General features: G+C 34.6%; 2 protein-coding genes across 9 annotated transcripts; both read right to left on the bottom strand.

Moving 5' to 3' along the window:
- Positions 1-238: 238 nt before the first annotated feature.
- Positions 239-14,638, bottom strand: LOC141671418 (bifunctional bis(5'-adenosyl)-triphosphatase/adenylylsulfatase FHIT-like). Of its 6 annotated transcripts, none has more exons than XM_074477660.1 (14): positions 14,489-14,638; positions 14,259-14,371; positions 14,083-14,158; positions 13,873-14,015; positions 13,180-13,266; positions 10,797-10,880; positions 10,026-10,233; positions 9,736-9,821; positions 9,393-9,621; positions 9,077-9,200; positions 7,067-7,206; positions 1,513-1,659; positions 659-757; positions 239-563 (listed from the first exon to the last, which is right to left on the bottom strand). In XM_074477660.1, exons 1-14 carry the CDS (start codon positions 14,504-14,506, stop codon positions 453-455), a joined length of 1,665 nt encoding a protein of 554 aa, XP_074333761.1. In that variant the 5' UTR covers positions 14,507-14,638; the 3' UTR covers positions 239-452. The 6 variants fall into 6 exon arrangements, 5 of the variants coding, with proteins under 5 accessions (XP_074333761.1, XP_074333765.1, XP_074333763.1 ...); XR_012555131.1 differs by lacking the exon at positions 239-563 and adding an exon at positions 1,024-1,220 and having other exon boundaries at positions 668-757; XM_074477662.1 differs by lacking the exons at positions 239-563; positions 659-757 and adding an exon at positions 773-1,333.
- A 1,555-nt stretch (positions 14,639-16,193) lies between these two features.
- On the bottom strand, positions 16,194-19,322 carry LOC141672747 (bifunctional bis(5'-adenosyl)-triphosphatase/adenylylsulfatase FHIT). 3 transcript variants are annotated; one of them, XM_074479404.1, is made up of 5 exons: positions 19,137-19,317; positions 18,958-19,068; positions 17,467-17,613; positions 16,615-16,713; positions 16,194-16,519 (listed from the first exon to the last, which is right to left on the bottom strand). In XM_074479404.1, the coding sequence occupies exons 1-5, from the start codon at positions 19,296-19,298 to the stop codon at positions 16,409-16,411; spliced, it is 630 nt and encodes a 209-aa protein (XP_074335505.1). In that variant the 5' UTR covers positions 19,299-19,317; the 3' UTR covers positions 16,194-16,408. The 3 variants fall into 3 exon arrangements, 2 of the variants coding, with proteins under 2 accessions (XP_074335505.1, XP_074335506.1); XM_074479405.1 differs by having other exon boundaries at positions 19,154-19,281; XR_012555694.1 differs by lacking the exon at positions 16,194-16,519 and adding an exon at positions 16,978-17,174 and having other exon boundaries at positions 19,137-19,322.
- Positions 19,323-21,883: the final 2,561 nt, after the last annotated feature.

Raw genomic sequence — 21,883 nt, 5'->3', positions numbered from 1 at the left:
GGAGGTTCCCAGAGGAACCTATATCAAGGGATTATCAGCCTTTACATGCAGAGCTAGCCTATAGAAGCCCTAAAAGTAAAATTTGACATCCGTCCAAAATATCAGCATTCATATCCAAAATAATGCGGATATTATCTGTATCTAAAATAAAGCATATAATATCTATATCTGAATCCGACAATTTCGGATACGAATATGATATAGACATATTCTTAACATTGTGCCTTCACCCCAAAGGAAAAAAATGTAAATAGTCTCTCTAATTAAAAAGAAATACAACCATACAGCTCTTTACAATTAAAAATAACCAGAATTTCTTTTCAAAAAGAACAATAATCAGAATTTTATTTATTTAAGAAATAATAATAACACCTAAACTTCAGATATGACTCGCGGCTGCTGCACTTTGTTTACTCAAAAACAACAATGACTAATGCCTTGCTGCACTTAGTTTACACCAAAAGCTTTTTGTATTCTTCTGCTTCTTGAGCCATTTCCTCCAAGGTTCTGTCTTTCCTTTCCTTGTCCAAGTCCAGCTTCAATTCCTTCTCTTTCTCATCAATCTGCACAAATACAAAAGACCAACAGCTGAGTCACTTGTAATCTCTCTATTTGATGCATAACCAAAAAACAGCAAGTACTATAAGTTTCTTCTCACCGCTTCATATATTTCATCATTTCTCTCAAAGTCACCTCCTTTTTGTGGGATGATGTGGATGTGTACATGGGGAACCGTCTGTCCTGCTTGTGGACCATCCTACAGTACCAAGGAACATCAAGAAGTTGATAATTATGATATCAACTATACACCGACCCATTATTTTTTTTTTTGTCAGTACGGACCCAATATCTTTGAATTGGTTCTCTCTCCCTTAAAAAAGAGAGATAATAGTACTTAAAAATATATGACAAGTGGAAACATCTAGTCATTAAATAGCTATACTTGCAACTATAGTATAGGAAAAAGCTTATCTTTGATAGCGGGAATTCAGAAAGGATCTGATCGTAGATAAAGACTTAAACCTGTGCGGGGGTAGGGGCGGATGTAGCCAAGTGGATCAAGGCAGTGGATTGTGAATCCACCATGCGCGGGTGCTCATTGACAGGGTTCAAAGAAAGGGTGGGAAAGTCAGGAAGAAACAGATGTAGATATAGAAACATCTTCCGAACCAGGACAGCAAGATCAAACGCACCTTCGCGTATTGCTCATAGCAGGCACGCTGCATGAGTTGACTCAATTTTTTGAATAAGGTTGAATTAGCGGTGTCTTGCATGAAGCTTCTTTGAATGCAGGCTATATGCTTAATGCAGGTTGGATGTCAGCTTTTTCACTCTGTTTGCGTATTCCGTGATTAATTAAAATTTGCTAAACCAACTACACAGTCATATGCAACAGCTAATGCAAAATCAACTAGCACAAGTGTCAAATTTCAATAAATAGATAGAAGCATAGTGCCTGGCTTGTATAACATTAGTAGAACTAAACACGAGTGGGCAGCGCACATGTCTTACCTGAATTGTGAATGTGAGAGAGGATGCTTTGTGATAGTACTCAAGCTGCTTACCAACTTTCTGTGCTACAATCCACAAGTCACTAGTCTCATCACCGGTAAGATCAACAAAGCGCTTCACTTCGCGTCTTGGGCAGACAAGCACATGTATTGTATGTCAAGGTAACCAGACGAAGAAGCCTCAATATGCATTATGAAAAAGATAAAAAAGAAAAAGATAACAGAAGACAAACAATTATTTCACTGGGGTTAGTTGTGAATATTTGATCAAACTAATAGGATCATGCGTAACCAGATGAGAGAGAGACATAACGATAATCACATAAGAAATCAAGCTTTTCCCAGTTGAGAAAAAATTATGTCATCTTGGAGAGAAGAACTTATTTGCAAAAACCAAACATCGGTATTTTATATGTGATTCTGTTGATGACTTGAGAAAATAGCAGCAGAACTGAAACAGGTGTAGGCATATATGTGCGCCCCGCCCGTCTGCAGTGTGTATTAAACATGCAGAATTTCATATAAGATTGCAAACCAGTTGAAACCAAAGGATATGACCTGCAAGAGAAGGAAGGGTGTAGTTGAGAAGTAGTTAATTAAAGCATAATAAAAATATCCATCAGAAATACAAGATATATTCATCAGCTACAACAGAAACTTGAATGAGAAAGAATATATGACGATAATGATAACTATAGATACAAGAGAAGAATCCAAGGCAGCAAATAGATTGCACGGAAAAATGACAGTTTTTGTAGAGGTGTGTGCCTCATGGTTTGAGACAAGAAGCGTGCCTCTATAACCCACTTATTTTTTAAAAAGATAAGCCCATCATTTGAGAATCTGGATATCGAAATTAAAAATAATAATATATAAGACGAAGATGAAGGACTCATCCGGATAGGTATACTTCTAGGTTTTCGCATTTGGGTCTTCTCTAGTCTCATATGTTTTTACAGGTGTACAACACTGATGGAAGAGACAAACAGTATTTTGTAGTAAACTGATATATATTAATCATACAGTTTTTTTATTCTGTGCCAATAAGGCACAGGTTAAGGGGCGGTTAAATCTCTCAATTTTCAGTTTTTAGATGAAAAAACAGGAAGCTGTCTTTAATAAATGTTATGTACCAATTCCGCCTTAAGTCGTGTTTGTTACTATCCAAACTGCTGCTACATCGATCTTTTGGTTTTACATCATATTTTCTATAGTTTAAAATTTTGATCTAATATTTTGGATGGGTAAAAGATAAATAATTAACAAATACTGTAAGAAAGAGATATATTTTGTAAAATAATTATTCTTTCTTCATAAAAATCTAATAATAATATTTTATCTTTTCTTTTTTAAATAATAACAATATTTTCTCTTAGTTTCATAATTATTGAACTCTACTCGTGTTACGCGACTAATCTATTATCATTTTTAGTTAAATAATTGTTTCATAAAATGATTTAGTTTCTATTAAAGTATTTAAAATTTTGTATAATTTACTCTAAACATAACAAGAAAGAATAAAAAAATTCTTACATATTTGCTTATTTGGTTTATTATATCCCTAAATTAACTATACTTATATTTTTCAACGAGTTTTTTAGTTTGATAATTATTAGTTATTAAACATATATTATTTGATTAAACATAAATAAAAGTTTCAAATAATCAGTTCAAACCTATAATATAAAATAAACGCTGCTTAGATTAGTTAAGCGAGTAAACCAAATTTCCTATTTATTCGGCTACAAACGTGATAAAAAGGAGGTCTTACAGCCTCTTAACCTGTGCATATTGGCACAGGTTAACAAACCATTAATAATATTAGTGTATGTTTTGGCTTATAACAATTTAAAGGATCAGAAAAAAAGTCTGATCTTAAGATCAGATTACTGAAACACAAAAATCCAGTGGTATTCGAGAGACCACCCACTCTCCACACTCATACTTCAGTCACACTTATTTCTTGATGCCTAGAAACATGAAAAGGCCTTCCTACTTCCCAACAACTACTAATTCCTAAACTATAGCTGAAAATTATTAGTTCCACCGATTCCTCCATTCCAAATCTGTAACTGATGCAACGGTCACTTATTCAAAATTATAATCATGTAACAGATCCACCAAATCCTCCTTTTCAGATCTGATTATGTAACTGACAAAATATTAAATTTGTTTCCTAATAAATTTTCACTACACTAGTCTAGTAGACTAGTGTCACTGAATAGCAGAATCAGATACACATATAGGGCCTTGGTTGGAGGAACGATACTAGAACCATTGTGCGATTAATTTTACATGAGCGCCACCCAGTTTGATGTACATTGCTTGTTGAAGTGTTGACTATTAGTAATGCGTCCAATCTTCATTATCCTCCACCTTTAGCGACACATTTGCACCCCCCACAAATCGAGTATAGTCAGCAAAAGTAAGGTTCAACTCGGAAGCATATTTCAGCTGTGGTAGTTTGCCCAGACCTTCAGTTAGAATATATGCAGTGCTGTCACTAGAAATAATTTGGAACAATGTCTGGTCAAATTTCTTTCCTAGTGAAGTGAAAATTTAGTTCTACATGCTTTGATAAACTGAATTTTAACTGTGGCAGTTCTGGTGTAGTGTTGACTTGTTATCCTAGTATATGAGAATAAAACTGGAAACAGAAAATTTAATTCTGAGGCTCTTAAGCCGAATTTCCTTGCATGAGGCATCTGCAAATGTAAGACCTCTATATTCGGCTTCTGCTGAACTCCTAGATGTCAATGATTGTTTCCTGGCCCGCAAAGATAAGGAAACATCGCCAAGCATGTAAAAAAATCCCCTACTGATTTTTTGTCCTTAGGTTCCCCTGGCCTATCACTATCACTGAAGGCTTGAAGGGTAAGTGATTTGAAGCTAGAAAAATCACTATCACTGAAGGATTGACTGAACATTTTAATTACCTACGAACTCCAACAGCCAAATGATGTTCTCCAGGGGAATAAATAATAGGCTAATAGGCTGTATAAAGAAAGAAAGACACACCAGGTCTTGATGAAGTGAGGCACAAAAGCTCACTAATCCATTTCCTTGTGTATATCAAGTGGTATACAAAGAAGCTTACAATCGGATTAATTTGCATATTTCAGTAAAGTACTAAAGCAAACAAGAAATTTATGTTGCTCAAGCAAAATGCCGTCTATCTTTTCTGTGAATTCCAAGACTAATGTAATTATGTAATGCTAAGCTTCCCTAAATCTTTAATACTAAATTTCTTATTAAAAAAGATATTAGGAAAATGAACTGTATACAAATGATTTCTCCATGATAAGAATATCAGCAATATAACATAATATATGTCTTATATGTGAATGTGAAGAGAGAATGGTCTATTAGCACCAATAAAACAACGAGATAGTTTTTATCGAACCACTGCCAAGATGTTTGTCTGAGGCCATATAATTTTTTTATAACCTTTCAGAATAGCTTTAAACTAGTTGACCGGGGCTTACATCCCAAAGGCAGATTCGTATACACTTCTTCATTTAAATCCCAATGTAAAACGGCATTATTGATGTCGAGTCGGGGAACGTGCCAATTTTGTGCTAGACTTCTAACTGTAAACATCTTAAAAATCGGTGCCAAAGTTACATGATAATCTATGCTTTCCGCTATAGTGCAGCCCCGGACACCAACCTTGCCTTGAATCTGTCTATGTCACGTTTTGGAAAGTAAACAAGTTTGTAAACTCATTTACCGATACATTTCTTGCCCTGTGGTAAAGGAAGTAAAGAACAAATGTTTGTTGGCCTCTAGTGCATCCAATTCTTTTTGCATAGCCTCGACCTACCTATGATCTCTAAAAGCATGCTAATGCTCAACTGGTATATTGTTGTACTAAAGCAGGGTAAAAATCAGATTTGAATGGGAAATGATGGCATAAGCTGGTTTTTATTGTGGATATGGTCATTAACCCACAAGATGGTCTTAACCTTGATATAACTGATAGTCTGGAATATCTGTTGACCAACTGGAGACACGGATGAAGAAAGTGAAGGAACATCATTATATAATTGAGATGAACTGTAAGATAGTGGAGAAGACATCATGGGAGTCATTGGAAAACAAATATCAGGTAGTGTTGATGTGATGAAATTTTTATGATTTTTTTCGTGGAAAAGAAGTATGGAAAATAAACAGTGAAAATAATTTGTTAGCCAGTTCAAGAAAGTATATGAATTTCCTTGAACAGATTGAGCATGTGTCAGGTTTTCCATGACAATTTATGCGTTTTTAGGTCCATTTTTGGTATTTTCTGGTTGTTAAGTGCAGAATTAAGAAGATAACAGATAAACTAGATAATTGAGAGAAGATCAGAGAGATTCAAAGAAGAAACAGAGAGAGATTAGCAAAGAAATGAGGAGAAAACAGAGTTTGCAGAGAGTAATGGGTTTAAAACCCTAGAGAGAGAAAGCAATTATAGAGAGAGAAAGAAGCTTGGTGGAAAAGTTTCCAATATCTATATTCGCCATAATAGGAAACACAGGTCTTTACAAGTATTTATAGACATGTACTGATATGTAACTAACTAGCCTCAAAAGACATAAATGCCTTTAAACCACAACACAGTACAAACCAACAACACAACAGAGCACAACACTAATACTTATACTACACAGACACTAAGAAGGACTAGTTCTGTCAACCCTTCCTCCTTCAAAACAACCATGCCCTTGGGGTTGACAGAAATCTGGAAATCTAGTCTTAAACGGGTCTTCATCCTCCCAAGTGGCTTCATCAACACTACAGACCTACCACTGAATTAACAGCTGATATACCACCTTATGATCCTTAAGAACTTGCCTTGAAATCCAACTGCCTCAAGGAAACCAATTCATAAGTCCCTTGATCATTTACTTGAGGTAAATGTTGCAGAACAGTTCTCTGACCTACAGCCTTCTTGAGTTAAGATACATGAGACACAGGGTGATGTCTCTGGTAAGGCCAACCTATAGTTAATCTCCTGTAAAGCTTATTTAAAGTCAATATAATGTACATTAAATTCCTTAGTTTGTTAATTTTCTTCATTGTCTTTGGTCTTTGTGCTAAAACACAATGTAAAGCAAACAAAGGGACAGAGGGAGTATCTTATATTCCTGTTACATAAAATTAAACTGTTTAAGTTAAATTATGTAATCCAAAATTATCCTTAATTTTCAAAATTCCAGAGGCCGATATGTGTCGTATAAGACACTCCGTGGCTGAGTCCAAGTAACAGAGGTTATAGGTGATAGGGTCTTTTTGAAGGAACAAAACCTTGTGTTATCAATTTCACATGATCTCCTGTATGGTCGTCAAGTATATCCCTAGTACCAACAGTGTATAATTTTAATATATTAAACAAGCTACATTTGTATCAAAGATAAATGATAAATGATCTGAAATAAACAACTCGAAAACCTGAAGAAATCAGATTTGCATATCTGCTAACAGACTAGAAGCAGCACACCAACGACAACAGGGGTGTGTAAAGGTAATCAAAAGCTAGGGGGGGGGGCAGAAAAGGAAAATAAAAAAAAAATACCAGGAAGAAGAGGGCGAAGGTTGACCATGGCATAAGAAAGATTGGAGGAGTAAAACACTCCCTTGTTGTCAATCTTGTACGGCCCGAACGTAAATTTGTCAATCTCCTTTTTTGGTATAGTGCAGTTATCACAGTACCCTGCAATGAAAATACATGTTTTCATATATTGAGATATAGTTGTCAGGCTTTTCTGAAGACCGTGAAAGCACAAAAAAAACAAGAAAGCCGTGAATATTAGATTATAGCGGAACCTTGAAAATTCAAGTTTGTGTTTACTAAGATGGGATGGAAGACAGGGAAATGGGATGATATTTGCATGAGTTGTGAACAAATATCTAATTCTCTATTACATTGTCCAGGTTAGGGTATGAATCATTCCTATAAATTTCCACAGAATGATTTGTTCACAATTCTTACCATGAGAATTTTGCATTTTGCATCCCTCTATAACCCCCCCCCTGCGGCCCCTCTCCCACAGATCTCTCCCGCCTTTCATTTCTTAATAAAAATCCATTCCATTCCTTCCAAGTACCACAAGTAAAATAAAATATTTTAACTGACAGCTCTGATTGTCATATTTAATCATTTTAACTGTGTTAAGTAAATTTTACCTTAGTTTATAATCTTCTTATTTGGTATCATACCACCGGTCATTTTTGGGCTCAAAAGGATGGCCAAACCTAGTACACACAGTAGCAACCAGATAAAAAGTATACAGCCACACTTGCAATCCCCTACTAGTCTATTTAAGGGTGAAGTAAGATCTTGTGGTCTGTGAAACACTATAATAATTAATAAGTGTGTAAAATCAAAGTTGGGGCTAGGTTGGTTCTCAAGGGAGAAATTTATTCACTCGTCTTCTAAAAAAGTAAGTGTTTTTGGCCAACTGAATTTAGAAAGTATCTTGAGATGTAGTGTAGGAAGGACATAATTAATAAAACTTCGATACCTCTTATTAGTTGTTTATACTTATTGCATGAACGATAGCACCCACCAGTAGACTGAGGTGATCTCTTAGGCCACATGTTAGCAGATGCATTATATTATGTACGGGTATCCATGTATGCAATATTTTAATCGACACAACTATGGTACTATTGTTTAATCACAAGTCACAACTTATCACATATTGTTAACCATCAACAGTACCATCATAATATTTGATCTCAAAACAAAGTAATAAAAACTCAGGCCCCTAAAAGTAAAAAAAAAATAACATCAAAATATCTGATTTCGAAACAAGATAATAAAATTTGACCCCTAAAAATAGAAGGTAAAAGAAAAGTGATGTAGCAAATCTAAGGAAACTCTAACTCCATTTTCCAATAACAAAATGAGGTAACTCTCGTTTCTCGGTTTCTATCTCTCTGTGTGCCACCTTTCTCTGTCTCTCTCTCTCTGTCTATTTCTATCTCTCTATCTCTATCCGTTTAAAATATAGAGCGAATAGGATTTTGATCTGCCACAGTACCACTAGACGACAAAAAGGAACACCTGATTCCCCAAACTGAGTACAATGTCATGTACATTAGACTCTCTCTAGTTGAATCTAGTTTAAGTCGATCAGTATGTGAATCAAGGCGGGGACTGGACGATGCTCCAAAATCCAGGAACACGCGTAGGTCCCAGCAGGAAAGGCAACCTTCCAGCACATGAAGCTTTGGCAACACCATACTGTCACTGCTTCTTTCCTTGAACTATTACCTAGAGCATCCGAGAATTCGGAATGTCACTACACTTCATAGGGAATACTCAGATTACTATTACCGATATTCCTATAATGCTCTAAGTATGTCACTTTCACAATTCGCCCCACAGTTTAAAATAACTTTAATCTCTAATCTTCTAGTATTTCCATAGAAGTTTACATGTTAACATGAATTGAATGTAAACTTTCAGTACTAGTACAGGGGGTTCCGTGAACAAAATCTTTTACTATACAACATCATTTATTCTCTTTCCGACAAAAATGATATTAATAAAAAAAGGGATGTTCCGGGATACAAACCGCAATTCTCATATGCACAGATTTCGCCAAAGTACTCCAACAGATACTTTCTTCTACACGTTCTCAGCATACAATACTGCTGAGCAGCAATGAATGATGCCATTATAGCCTTTCGTTGACTTTCCTGGTGAATAAAGACCCGATAGCAATTATTAAAAAAAAGGCCCGGTAGCAGAAATGAAATGGGTTAAAAACTGAATACACTACAAAGTTCAGTAGCAAGTATGTTAACAATGCAAATTAGAACAACGTTTAATTGTTGTTTTGCCTTCCCAATAAATTATTACAAGACCGGTAAATAAGAAAGTACACATACTGAACGTGCTTCTCTGCAGTAAAAATCAGCTTTTGCAAAGTCGCTTCTGTAATATAGCCAGCAATTTGAAGCAATACCATCTCGACCACAACGCCCACTCTCCTGGTAATAAGATTCTAGACTCTTAGGGCACCCGTAGTGTATTACATGCCTTATGTCAGGCTTATCAATGCGCATTCCAAAAGCAATTGTCGCAACCATGATGCGGATTTCATCCCTTATGAACGATCTGCAATAGGTGCACCAATTGCACTCAAAACCACTTGGTCAATCCACTTAAAGGTTACGATTCTAAGGGGGTTCAAAAACTGGAATGAAAAGATACTACAATTAAGAGGGTAACCTGTGCGACTCCTCACGAGCTTTACTCGCCATTTGACCATGATAAATTGCAGATTCAACTCCTGTCTCGAGAAGTGACTTGGAGATCTAACAAAAGTGTTAAAAACAAAATAATTAATAAGACTATTTTACAAGATACCTCAAAGTAGAAATGTTCCTGTAATATGACTACCTTTGAGGCCCATGGTAAGAAATCATTAGTCTTGTGGCATGGCATGTTCACTGGTTACATGCATAGATATGTACATGACATGAGAACTTAAAAAGAAAAAGGGAAGTTGAAAGAAATACCTGCTCAACATCTTTGATGCTAGTACAGTATATAATAATTGAGCCAGAATTAGCTACACATCTCAAGATTTCCTCCACGAGCTCAAACACTGATGAAGACCCGCGATTAGAAGCTTTGGCTCCGTAGAATAGATTTTTACGATCAAATGAGCCAACAGCAACATAGGGATCTTTCAGCTTCAAAGAATTGATAATATCAGACTGCACCCTGAAATAACAAGAATCTTTCTTCTCAATTCCGTGAATCATCGATATTTATTGCCACAAACTGTAAGAACCAAAATAAAAATAGAGATCAACATGAACCAGATTTTACTCCATTATGAAGCAACTAGCTTAGACATCATAAACCACAAATATTACAGTGAGAAGTTATCCATATAATCATATCGTGAAATAGCTCAGACTCTGTATTAAAATCATATTTTCTAAGTCTGCACAATAGAACATATAATGTACAATAATGCATGAACAGTTGAACTATAATAGGGGTAGGAAAAATAAGGTAATACTGCAGTGTTTTAAAAAGAAGTTGCAATAAAATGGTAAGTATCTGCTATGATCATATTACAAGAAACTGAGTAGGAATAAAATATATGCATGCAGCATGCAGCATGTATTGAAGTATACATAAGCATATAACAAGGTTGTAGCCATCTTCAAATATATACAACATCATATATAATTCTATCATCCAACACGGCTGTCAAGTAATATTACAATTTGGTTATTGCAAGGGTGTAATAGAAGGAAGATAATAATAATACCTACTTTTCTGTAGCAGTTGCTGTTAAGCCAACAAATGGAACATTGATGAGAAGATCGCGCAATTTGTCTAATTGCTTATATTCCACCCTATAAAAATAAACACACTGAAAAGGTTAGAACGAACAAGGCCATTGTTATCATAAACACGTCAACTATTTGCTATTTGCACTTCATTATTTTTTTCCAGAAAGAAATATACAGATTTTCTGATGCAGGACAATAATTGAGAAAGAACGATTATTATAATCAAACGATAATAAGATACCACTTGGGTGGATGAACCGTAGAACACCCAATACCCCAAGGTTTCCCAACCGCATAAGGGAGAAAATTACAACTGTAACCCATGGAAAGACCCCATTTAATATTTCAATAATATCACATAATCAAGTCTAACTAATGTGGGAAATACATCAGTTATATAGAGAACATGGAGTAAAACCCTAATATCAATACCTAAAGGACTAAGACCCGTAGATTATTGGGCTTTATTACAAAGAAAGTACTTCATCATAAACTCCTAGCCCAATATATAAAATATATAGATAGATACATTATGTACCTCTACACTAAACAAACAAAATAATAACATAAATACATTAATTCTTCATTTATGTTCCTCATCATTTATTAATTCTTCATTTCCCTTCCACATCATTCTCCCCTAGTTCGAGAAAACTCGACCACGAGTTCTGTAAAAATCAAGAACCATGCCAGGATGAGATGGAACCCAAAATAAACTTCATGCTCTTCTTCAAAAAAGGCCGAGGTGCAGAGAAGTCTTAAAATTAACAGGTACGCAAAGGAGCGTAGGCAAGTATTGCGGAGTCATGAAATTGATATGCTCAACCTCAATAATATCAACCACTTGTTTTTCTTGAACAAGCGAAACTTGCTCCACATTAGATTCTTCATCAAAAACATCTTCATTAACATGTTGCCTGCAACTCAAAGAACCTAGTACAGCCACATAATTTTTGATCAATTGCTTTATTATATCTGTATCTTCAACATGGTCGATTTCCATTACAATTTCTTCCCCTTCGACTTTTTTAGCATTTTCCAAAGGTCCAAGACGCTCAAACTAAGATGTAAGAGCTTGAAGAGTCGTCTTTAATCCCTCATTTGAACATTTGTAAAAATCTTTCTCGACTCAACTCAATTTTGTACTTCTTTTCCAACCTTTCAGGTTAATCGTATTAACATAAGCTCATATTCAACAAATAGGACTATGGCTACCGCAGCCGATGCTTTATTTTTTTCCCCTTTTTTTATTCTTCACCATATCAAGTCTAGCTATTTTTACTCTGCTGTGAACAGTAACTTCCCGATGAATACTCCAGAGCCGTGTTAATTTTTTGATGAGAAGTGCATTAACAGGAAATTGGTGAGATGTGCACCTAGAAGTAACTTTTTGGAGAGAAGTGCTCCTAGAATAAATTGTGGAGGGAAGTGCTCTAACAACATTGGTGGTCGTGATGGGAAGCATATCATGTTAAAAAATTAAAAATTTTGAATAAAGAGGGAATGTTGGAATTAATTCAAAATTGTTTAAATTGTACTTTGAATTTATGTTGATTAAGTTGTTGGAACTAGTTTTTGAATAATTATTAGACAATATAGTTTTTAAAAATTATAGGTGAGATTTATGGGTGTTTTGATAGGGTTGCTACTTTCTAGGTGTATTTGTTGTTGGATGTATCGCCTATATAAAGGCTTTTTGAAGTAGGTGTATTTGTTGTTGGATGTATCGTCTATATGAAGGCTTTCAGAAGTAATTTATGTTTATGAAAACATTAATTAAATAATTTTTTTGAGGTTTACTTTTAGATTATTTTTAGTTTACTTTTTATCAAATTTCATTTACTTATAAATATCTAACTGTATCATCTTAATACAAAATCAGCATTTTCAAACTTTATTTGGACGGAAGAAATCTATGTTGAGCCACCTGAAGGCTTTTCAAAGGAGAAGAGAACGAGGTATGTGATTTAGGACAGCCAGGGGTGGGAAAAGGGTTAAACAGGGGGATAAGTTACCTATCTCCACAGAGATTCGGTGAAGTCACAAATAAATCCTCGAATTTTAATTGTTTAAAATCAATTCATATTCATCAATATTCGAAAATAAAGTATTACAAGAGTTTATGTAATTTATTAATTGATTCATAGCCAAGTAATGTCCTAGGAAATTTAAATATTTATAATATTTTACTACCATAATTAAATAAAGGAAACAAATCCTTACTTTATTATAATACTATAATATGGAATGTTCTTAGCTATATAACATAACTATAAATTACTGATGGTGCTACAAGTGAAAATGGAGACAGTGATAAACTTCAAGAGATAGCAAGTACAACATACAAATCAGAATATCTGACCTGAAATTATGACCCCATTCTGAAATGCAATGTGCTTCATCAACTGCTAAAAGACATATCCCAATGTTTAAAAGTTTCGACCAGAAGCTGAGATGAGTTAAATATTAGTAGCATAAAAAAGCAGTAAATTAATTTGAATGAAACTGCAAGAATCGAAATGGATACATGGATCTAGAGTTTAGAAAAAAAATATCCAATATGCTATTTATAAATATCCCGAGTAAACAGAGTTCTACAATGACGATAAGATTTGAAATTATTTAATTAAAGTATTAATGTTTGAGTATCAACTCTCGCAAAAAGTAGACTCTCATGACAAGTAAAATAGCAGAGAAGCGCCTTGGAGATACCATCAATTCTACCATACTAGAGGTCCAACTTCCAAGCATCAGTAGAGGCAGAGTGTGTGTGAGAGTGGGTGTGTGTGTGTTATGTGTCATAATTCCAGCAACTGACCATTCTAAAAATAAAAATAAACAAATCATAATAAAAAATCAATAACCAAAAAAAATCACAAAAAATGGTTGAAAACAAAAATCCTGGTGATTATGACTGTAGTGTTGGCCACAAGAAGTCGATGGCTTGAGTGACATAAGCGAGTGTTTGATGAACATGTTGTGTGATAAACATGTAACACTCAAGCAAAACAAATAAAACCCTTTATTACACAATTATATCATTCTCTGAAGTTACCTGTTGGAAAGAAGACAAGCCTTTTCAGGAGTCATGTAGAGAATGTGAAATTTGCCAGACTGAGCGTTGGTTTGAACAGTAGAGTCAATGTGAGCACTAGAGAGATACTCAGCTCTAATTCCTCTTTGTTTTAGTGTCATAACCTTAACATGGAAAGGATTAGCTAGGGGCAGTAGTAGTAGGGGGGTAATAGTAGAATAAAAAGGGTACCTGATCTTGCATTAAAGAAATAAGAGGGCTTATGACTACAGCAGTCTTATTTGAAATCAATGGAGGAACCTGATAGCTATTATCATTATTCGAAATAATAATTAGGGAAATTAAAAGGAATGAGTGAAGTAACAATTAGAAATTAAAAGGGGGGGGGGGTGTTTAGGGTTACCCACCACAATGACTTGCCACTACCAGTAGCCATAACGACCAGAGAGTCATTTCCATCTAAAATATGCTCAATTATCTGTTTCTGATATGGCCTGAATGTTGAGTACCCGAAATGTTTCTGCAAGAGACAGCAGTTATAAACAACAACAACAAATCAATTGTGATTTATGAATACATACATCAGGATACAGTCCTGATAAATAAACATTAAGAAAATGAAGTACACAAATCAGACCTTGAGAACGGACTCCATTTTCGATTGTCCAACTACTGTATGTAAGTAATGTTGTATGTATTGTCTATTTGTTTACTCCCAGCCGAGACGTGTTAACCCTACTCTCCCCAGCCCCGCCCCTAATTTTGGATTCCCGCCTCTTTTCCTTTGGGGCCTCATTAGGAAATACACACAAACCAAGATTTAATTTTATATATATTCAAAAATCAATTAGTTTTTTGTTCCATTCATTTAAACAATTCCAATACATTTTTTCAATGGAATATCTTTTTCAGTTAAATTATTTTTTAATTGTGTATAAAATAAATTAAAACACAATTATATCTCTTACTTTCAAAAAAAAAATTATATACATATATCGGCAAATGATCAAATAGATCCACTAAAATCGAAACTTAAATATAAATCAAGAGAAATAACCCGATAGACACCCACCCCTATATCACATCACCCACCTCCTAAATCACATAATATATTCGGATCTTGTTTTCGGCCCCCCTAAATCTCTTATATAAGCCGAAAATTAGAGCATTTGTTGATTCTCTATTCAAAAAGCTAATAAAATTGGCTACGACAAACATAAACAATTTATGAATTTCAAACAAATTTTGGACGTTCTATAATAAAATTTCAAGTATACTTAAAAACTTTTTTGACAAAATTTTAAATCATCCGCTGCTTCATGCAGATATTTGAGCTTACGCGATCAAGCATGGAGAATAGCTAATGACCGAGTTTAAGATGGAAGTAAAATAATATTTTAAAGAAATACAATTTTAATTATATAAAGTTCGAGCAAAGTGTTTTAAAATCGTAATAAAGAGAATATTTGAAATAAATACAATGTTTTATAAATTATATAAAATTTGAGCTAAATGTCATATCTATTTCTTTAATAAAGTTACAAGATCGGAAGTTAGCAAAAAAAAAATTACAAGATCAACAGTTAAATCATTTTTTTATAATTAAACCCACGCACCGGTCAAGAGAGTCTGCACCAATCATTTGTTAGATAGGCAAACCATATTTTTGCTCACCTTTGAGTATATATCATAATATTTCGTGTTTTATACAAACGTTCGACATATTTTTTGTCAAACAGCTTGTATTAGAAACTGACCATTGTTTACATATATTCGTGTACCAATTTGATTACATTAACTCAAAACTAACGTATTCATATTACCCAGTTTAGTATAATATTACATACAAAAAGAATATTAAATATCAATGTTACAAAATATCTAACTAATTAAATAGTCCGAGATCGTACAAAACAAGTTCAGTACACAAAATACATAAAGCAAAATAATGTAGTCAAATCAAGTTATGTCACAATCAAGTTTTTTTAAAAAAATGAACCGAGTCAATCCAAATTTAATAAACAAACGGAATGATGTTTTACATCGACTCATTACTAAACGAAACCAACTACCGGGCACTAGAGTCTCTAGAGGCTGTAAATTAGGGAGGTTCCCACAGGAACCTATATCAAGGGATTATCAGCCTTTACATACAGAACTAGCCTATAGAAGCCCTAAAAGTAAAATTTGACATCCGTCCAAAATATCAGCATTCATATCCAAAATAATGCGGATATTATCCGTATCTAAAATAAAGCGTATAATATCAATATCTGAATCCGACAATTTCGGATACGAATATGATATAGACATATTCTTAACATTGTGCCTTCACCCCAAAGGAAAAAAATGTAAATAGTCTCTCTAATTAAAAAGAAATACAACCATACAGCTCCTTACAATTAAAAATAACCAGAATTTCTTTTCAAAAAGAACAATAATCAGAATTTTATTTATTTAAGAAATAATAATAACACCTAAACTTCAGATATGACTCGCGGCTGCTGCACTTTGTTTACTCAAAAACAACAATGACTAATGCCTTGCTGCACTTAGTTTACACCAAAAGCTTTTTGTATTCTTCTGCTTCTTGAGCCATTTCCTCCAAGGTTCTGTCTTTCCTTTCCTTGTCCAAGTCCAGCTTCAATTCCTTCTCTTTCTCATCAATCTGCATAAATACAAAAGACCAACAGCCGAGTCACTTGTAATCTCTCTATTTGACGCATAACCAAAAAACAGCAAGTACTATAAGTTTCTTCTCACCGCTTCATATATTTCATCATTTCTCTCAAAGTCACCGCCTTTTCGTGGGATGATGTGGATGTGTACATGGGGAACCGTCTGTCCTGCTTGTGGACCATCCTACAGTACCAAGGAACATCAAGAAGTTGATAATTATGATATCAACTATACACCGACCCATTATTTTTTTTTGTCAGTACCGACCCAATATCTTTGAATTGGTTCTCTCTCCCTTAAAAAAGAGAGATAATAGTACTTAAAAATATATGACAAGTGGAAACATCTAGTCATTAAATAGCTATACTTGCAACTATAGTATAGGAAAAAGCTTATCTTTGATAGCGGGAATTCAGAAAGGATCTGATCGTAGATAAAGACTTAAACCTGTGCGGGGGTAGGGGCGGATGTAGCCAAGTGGATCAAGGCAGTGGATTGTGAATCCACCATGCGCGGGTGCTCATTGACAGGGTTCAAAGAAAGGGTGGGAAAGTCAGGAAGAAACAGATGTAGATATAGAAACATCTTCCGAACCAGGACAGCAAGATCAAACGCACCTTCGCGTATTGCTCATAGCAGGCACGCTGCATGAGTTGACTCAATTTTTTGAATAAGGTTGAATTAGCGGTGTCTTGCATGAAGCTTCTTTGAATGCAGGCTATATGCTTAATGCAGGTTGGATGTCAGCTTTTTCACTCTGTTTGCGTATTCCGTGATTAATTAAAATTTGCTAAACCAACTACACAGTCATATGCAACAGCTAATGCAAAATCAACTAGCACAAGTGTCAAATTTCAATAAATAGATAGAAGCATAGTGCCTGGCTTGTATAACATTAGTAGAACTAAACACGAGTGGGCAGCGCACATGTCTTACCTGAATTGTGAATGTGAGAGAGGATGCTTTGTGATAGTACTCAAGCTGCTTACCAACTTTCTGTGCTACAATCCACAAGTCACTAGTCTCATCACCGGTAAGATCAACAAAGCGCTTCACTTCGCGTCTTGGGCAGACAAGCACATGTATTGTATGTCAAGGTAACCAGACGAAGAAGCCTCAATATGCATTATGAAAAAGATAAAAAAGAAAAAGATAACAGAAGACAAACAATTATTTCACTGGGGTTAGTTGTGAATATTTGATCAAACTAATAGGATCATGCGTAACCAGATGAGAGAGAGACATAACGATAATCACATAAGAAATCAAGCTTTTCCCAGTTGAGAAAAAATTATGTCATCTTGGAGAGAAGAACTTATTTGCAAAAACCAAACATCGGTATTTTATATGTGATTCTGTTGATGACTTGAGAAAATAGCAGCAGAACTGAAACAGGTGTAGGCATATATGTGCGCCCCGCCCGTCTGCAGTGTGTATTAAACATGCAGAATTTCATATAAGATTGCAAACCAGTTGAAACCAAAGGATATGACCTGCAAGAGAAGGAAGGGTGTAGTTGAGAAGTAGTTAATTAAAGCATAATAAAAATATCCATCAGAAATACAAGATATATTCATCAGCTACAACAGAAACTTGAATGAGAAAGAATATATGACGATAATGATAACTATAGATACAAGAGAAGAATCCAAGGTAGCAAATAGATTGCACGGAAAAATGACAGTTTTTGTAGAGGTGTGTGCCTCATGATTTGAGACAAGAAGCGTGCCTCTATAACCCACTTATTTTTTAAAAAGATAAGCCCATCATTTGAGAATCTGGATATCGAAATTAAAAATAATAATATATAAGATACATGAGACACAGGGTGATGTCTCTGGTAAGGCCAACCTATAGTTAATCTCCTGTAAAGCTTATTTAAAGTCAATATAATGTACATTAAATTCCTTAGTTTGTTAATTTTCTTCATAGTCTTTGGTCTTTGGTCTTTGTGCTAAAACACAATGTAAAGCAAACAAAGGGACAGAGGGAGTATCTTATATTCCTGTTACATAAAATTAAACTGTTTAAGTTAAATTATGTAATCCAAAATTATCCTTAATTTTCAAAATTCCAGAGGCCGATATGTGTCGTATAAGACACTCCGTGGCTGAGTCCAAGTAACAGAGGTTATAGGTGATAAGGTCTTTTTGAAGGAACAAAACCTTGTGTTATCAATTTCACATGATCTCCTGTATGGTCGTCAAGTATATCCCTAGTACCAACAGTGTATAATTTTAATATATTAAACAAGCTACATTTGTATCAAAGATGAATGATAAATGATCTGAAATAAACAACTCGAAAACCTGAAGAAATCAGATTTGCATATCTGCTAACAGACTAGAAGCAGCACACCAACGACAACAGGGGTGTGTAAATGTAATCAAAAGCTAGGGGGGGCAGAAAAGGAAAATAAAAAAAAATACCAGGAAGAAGAGGGCGAAGGTTGACCATGGCATAAGAAAGATTGGAGGAGTAAAACACTTCCTTGTTGTCAATCTTGTACGACCCGAACGTAAATTTGTCCGCCTCCATCTATAATTAATTAATTGATTCAGTATAATTAAAAAAAAATGTTATGTAAATGAGATGAAGGAAATTGCCTTGGGATGATCACTACAGGTGAGAGTACTTGCTCTTCTTCTTCTTGTTGTTGTTGTTGTTTTAGTAACAGTGCTAATACTACTCCTACGGGTAACACTACCCCAGCCTGTTGTTTTTGTTGCTAAAAGGCGCTTTGAACATATCGGAATCTGCTTCAACATCACTGCCAATTGCAATTTTTGTTTAATACACTTTCACATTTTTAAAATATAAAAGGGGAAATATTAAATTTCAGAATTGCAGTTTTTTTAATTCTTTTTCCATTTCAAAAAAATATAAATTTTTTTAAATTCTCGATTAATTGGTATGTCCTTAAATTATAGGTCATCTTTGGTTAAGATCCTAAAAAAAAATTAATACTTCAACTTTTAGAATATTTGATTAACGTCCCTCCGTCAGAATTTGACTTATCGTCTTTCATCAATTAGGCTTCTTCAATTTCTTGAATTTGGAAATTTTTAATTTATTAGTACAATGATAAAATTGAGAACGTAAGAAATTTCTGTAGGTCAAATCGAAGAGATTTATGTATGTTTCAATTGTGGAGTATGGCCGAAAATCATGACCATTTTTCGGCCGACAGTGACAGAACTACTATTTTAGCAATCGAAATCTACATGAGTCTTTTCGGTTTAACTTCCGGGATCTTTCGACACTTTCAATTTCATTAATCCCTCAACGAATCAAAACCCCCCAAATTTTCCCCGAAACCCCGAGAAGTAACTAAGGTAAACAACGTTGGAAAAAAGCATTCATTTATGTACCAGTTCCGGAAGAACGAAAAAAAGGTGAGTACATGGACCCCTTCCTTTATGTTGTTGTCGGCGCTTTTCCGGGTCTGAGCCGAAATTATTTATTCAAGAAAGGGCCCAAAAGCGCTCTCGCAAGAGTTGTACATAAGTCATCCTCGGGGAAATTGTTGGAGTTAAACCCAATATATGATATGAGATTGTTGATACAAAACATAATTGGATTGGATAATAATTGTATGGGTATGCAATTATTATCATAATTGAGTTGGATAATAATTGTATTGGTAGACAATTATTATCATAATTGAGTTGAGTAATAATTGTATGGATATATAATTATTATTATAACGGGATTACATTATTAGTCTTGGTGGTTCAAGTTTGTGATGGCTATATACATAGTCATGTTATTATTTTGATGTATGTTTAAGAGATGTAGTCGTCTTAGGTATCGTGTGAGAGATGCTTGAGCACTGGTTGACCCAAGTATCATTTTGGGACACCATTGAGGTGTTATGTATTGATGTATTATTGATAATTATTTTGATTAATAATACAAGTTGAGACGTGGATTTTTCACGTCAAATATATTGTTGTCTGTTTGTATGCGTATTCTGTAAGGTATAATTGAATCCCGAATATGTGTGTGTGTTTCCTCCTAACAAGTGGTATCAAGAGCTGAGATTCGAGGTTCGTGATGAATTGGGTTGTAGGAACATTCGAGGTTTAATTGGTATGGTGGAGTACGTTGATAGATTTGCTGACAAAGTTACGTGCGGTATGGCGGTTGACTTGCACCGTGGATCAATTCGTTCGGACTCGAGGTGGAAGATTGACGGGATTATTGCAATAGTTTCAATGATTTGATGGTTGATCAACCTTGATCAACCAGGTGAAAATTTTGGATGATGCTCGTGATGTTCTTCAAAAGAGGCCGAAGGATTGTGAAAGCAATGATCGGGTGACTCAATATTGAAAGGAGGCACTCGTGGTTGATGCACGTAATTTTGTAGATTGATATAGCGTTATGATGAAGAACGGTAGTTTGGAGTTATTGGAAGTCACTATACGGGTCTCAGTGACTCTCAAAAGTTGGAAGAACGAGATGAAGACATTCTTATTCTAGGGGAGACATTGGCGAATGAGCGTTAATGGTTTGAAGGTGACCGTTAATTCAGTTGTGAAATTGTATTGGATTGAAGGGGAGGATTGTTATGGTTAAACCCAATATATGATATGAGTTTGGTGATACAAAATATTAATGGATTGGTTAATAATTGTAAGGGTTGACAATTATTATCATAATTGAGTTGGGTAATAATTGTATGGCTAGACAATTATTATTATTATTATGAGATTAGGTTATTAGTCTTGGTGGTCAAGTTTGTGATGACTATATATACATAGTCATATTATTGTTTTGATGTATACTTAAGAGATGTAGTCGTCTTAGGTATCGTGTGAGAGATGTTTGAGTATTGGTTGGCTCGAGTATCAGTCTGGGACACCATTGTCTTAGGTATCGTGTGAGAGATGTTTGAGCATTGGTTGACTCAAGTATCAGTTTGGGAAATCATTGAGGTGTTATTTATTGATGTATTATTGATATTTGTTTTGATTAATAATATAAGTTGGGATGTGAGTTTTCCACTTCATATATATTGTTGTGTGTTTGTGTGCGTACTTTGTATTGGTAGAATTGAATTTCAAATATGTGTGTGTTTTCTTCTAACAGGAATTTCTTGAAGGACCGGTCATCTTTGAGTTGTCGAATGAGAGATTGTTATATCTCTTACGAAAGGGCCCTAGTGAAAGTACTATTTGACGATTCGCTCGATTGTTGTCCTATTCCGCTCGATTATTACGCCATTTTCTTTAGTGTAGGTATGGGATTAAGCCGCATTCAAGAGTTGGACATCTTTATTGGACTAACGGTAATTGGTCGAAATTAAACGAAAGGATGCAAATAAATTTTTTGAAATGTTTAGAAATCA

The sequence above is a fragment of the Apium graveolens genome, chromosome 7 (genome assembly GCF_009905375.1).
Source record: "Apium graveolens cultivar Ventura chromosome 7, ASM990537v1, whole genome shotgun sequence".
NCBI lineage: Eukaryota > Viridiplantae > Streptophyta > Magnoliopsida > Apiales > Apiaceae > Apium > Apium graveolens.
This window is presented reverse-complemented; position numbering and strand designations above follow the sequence as displayed.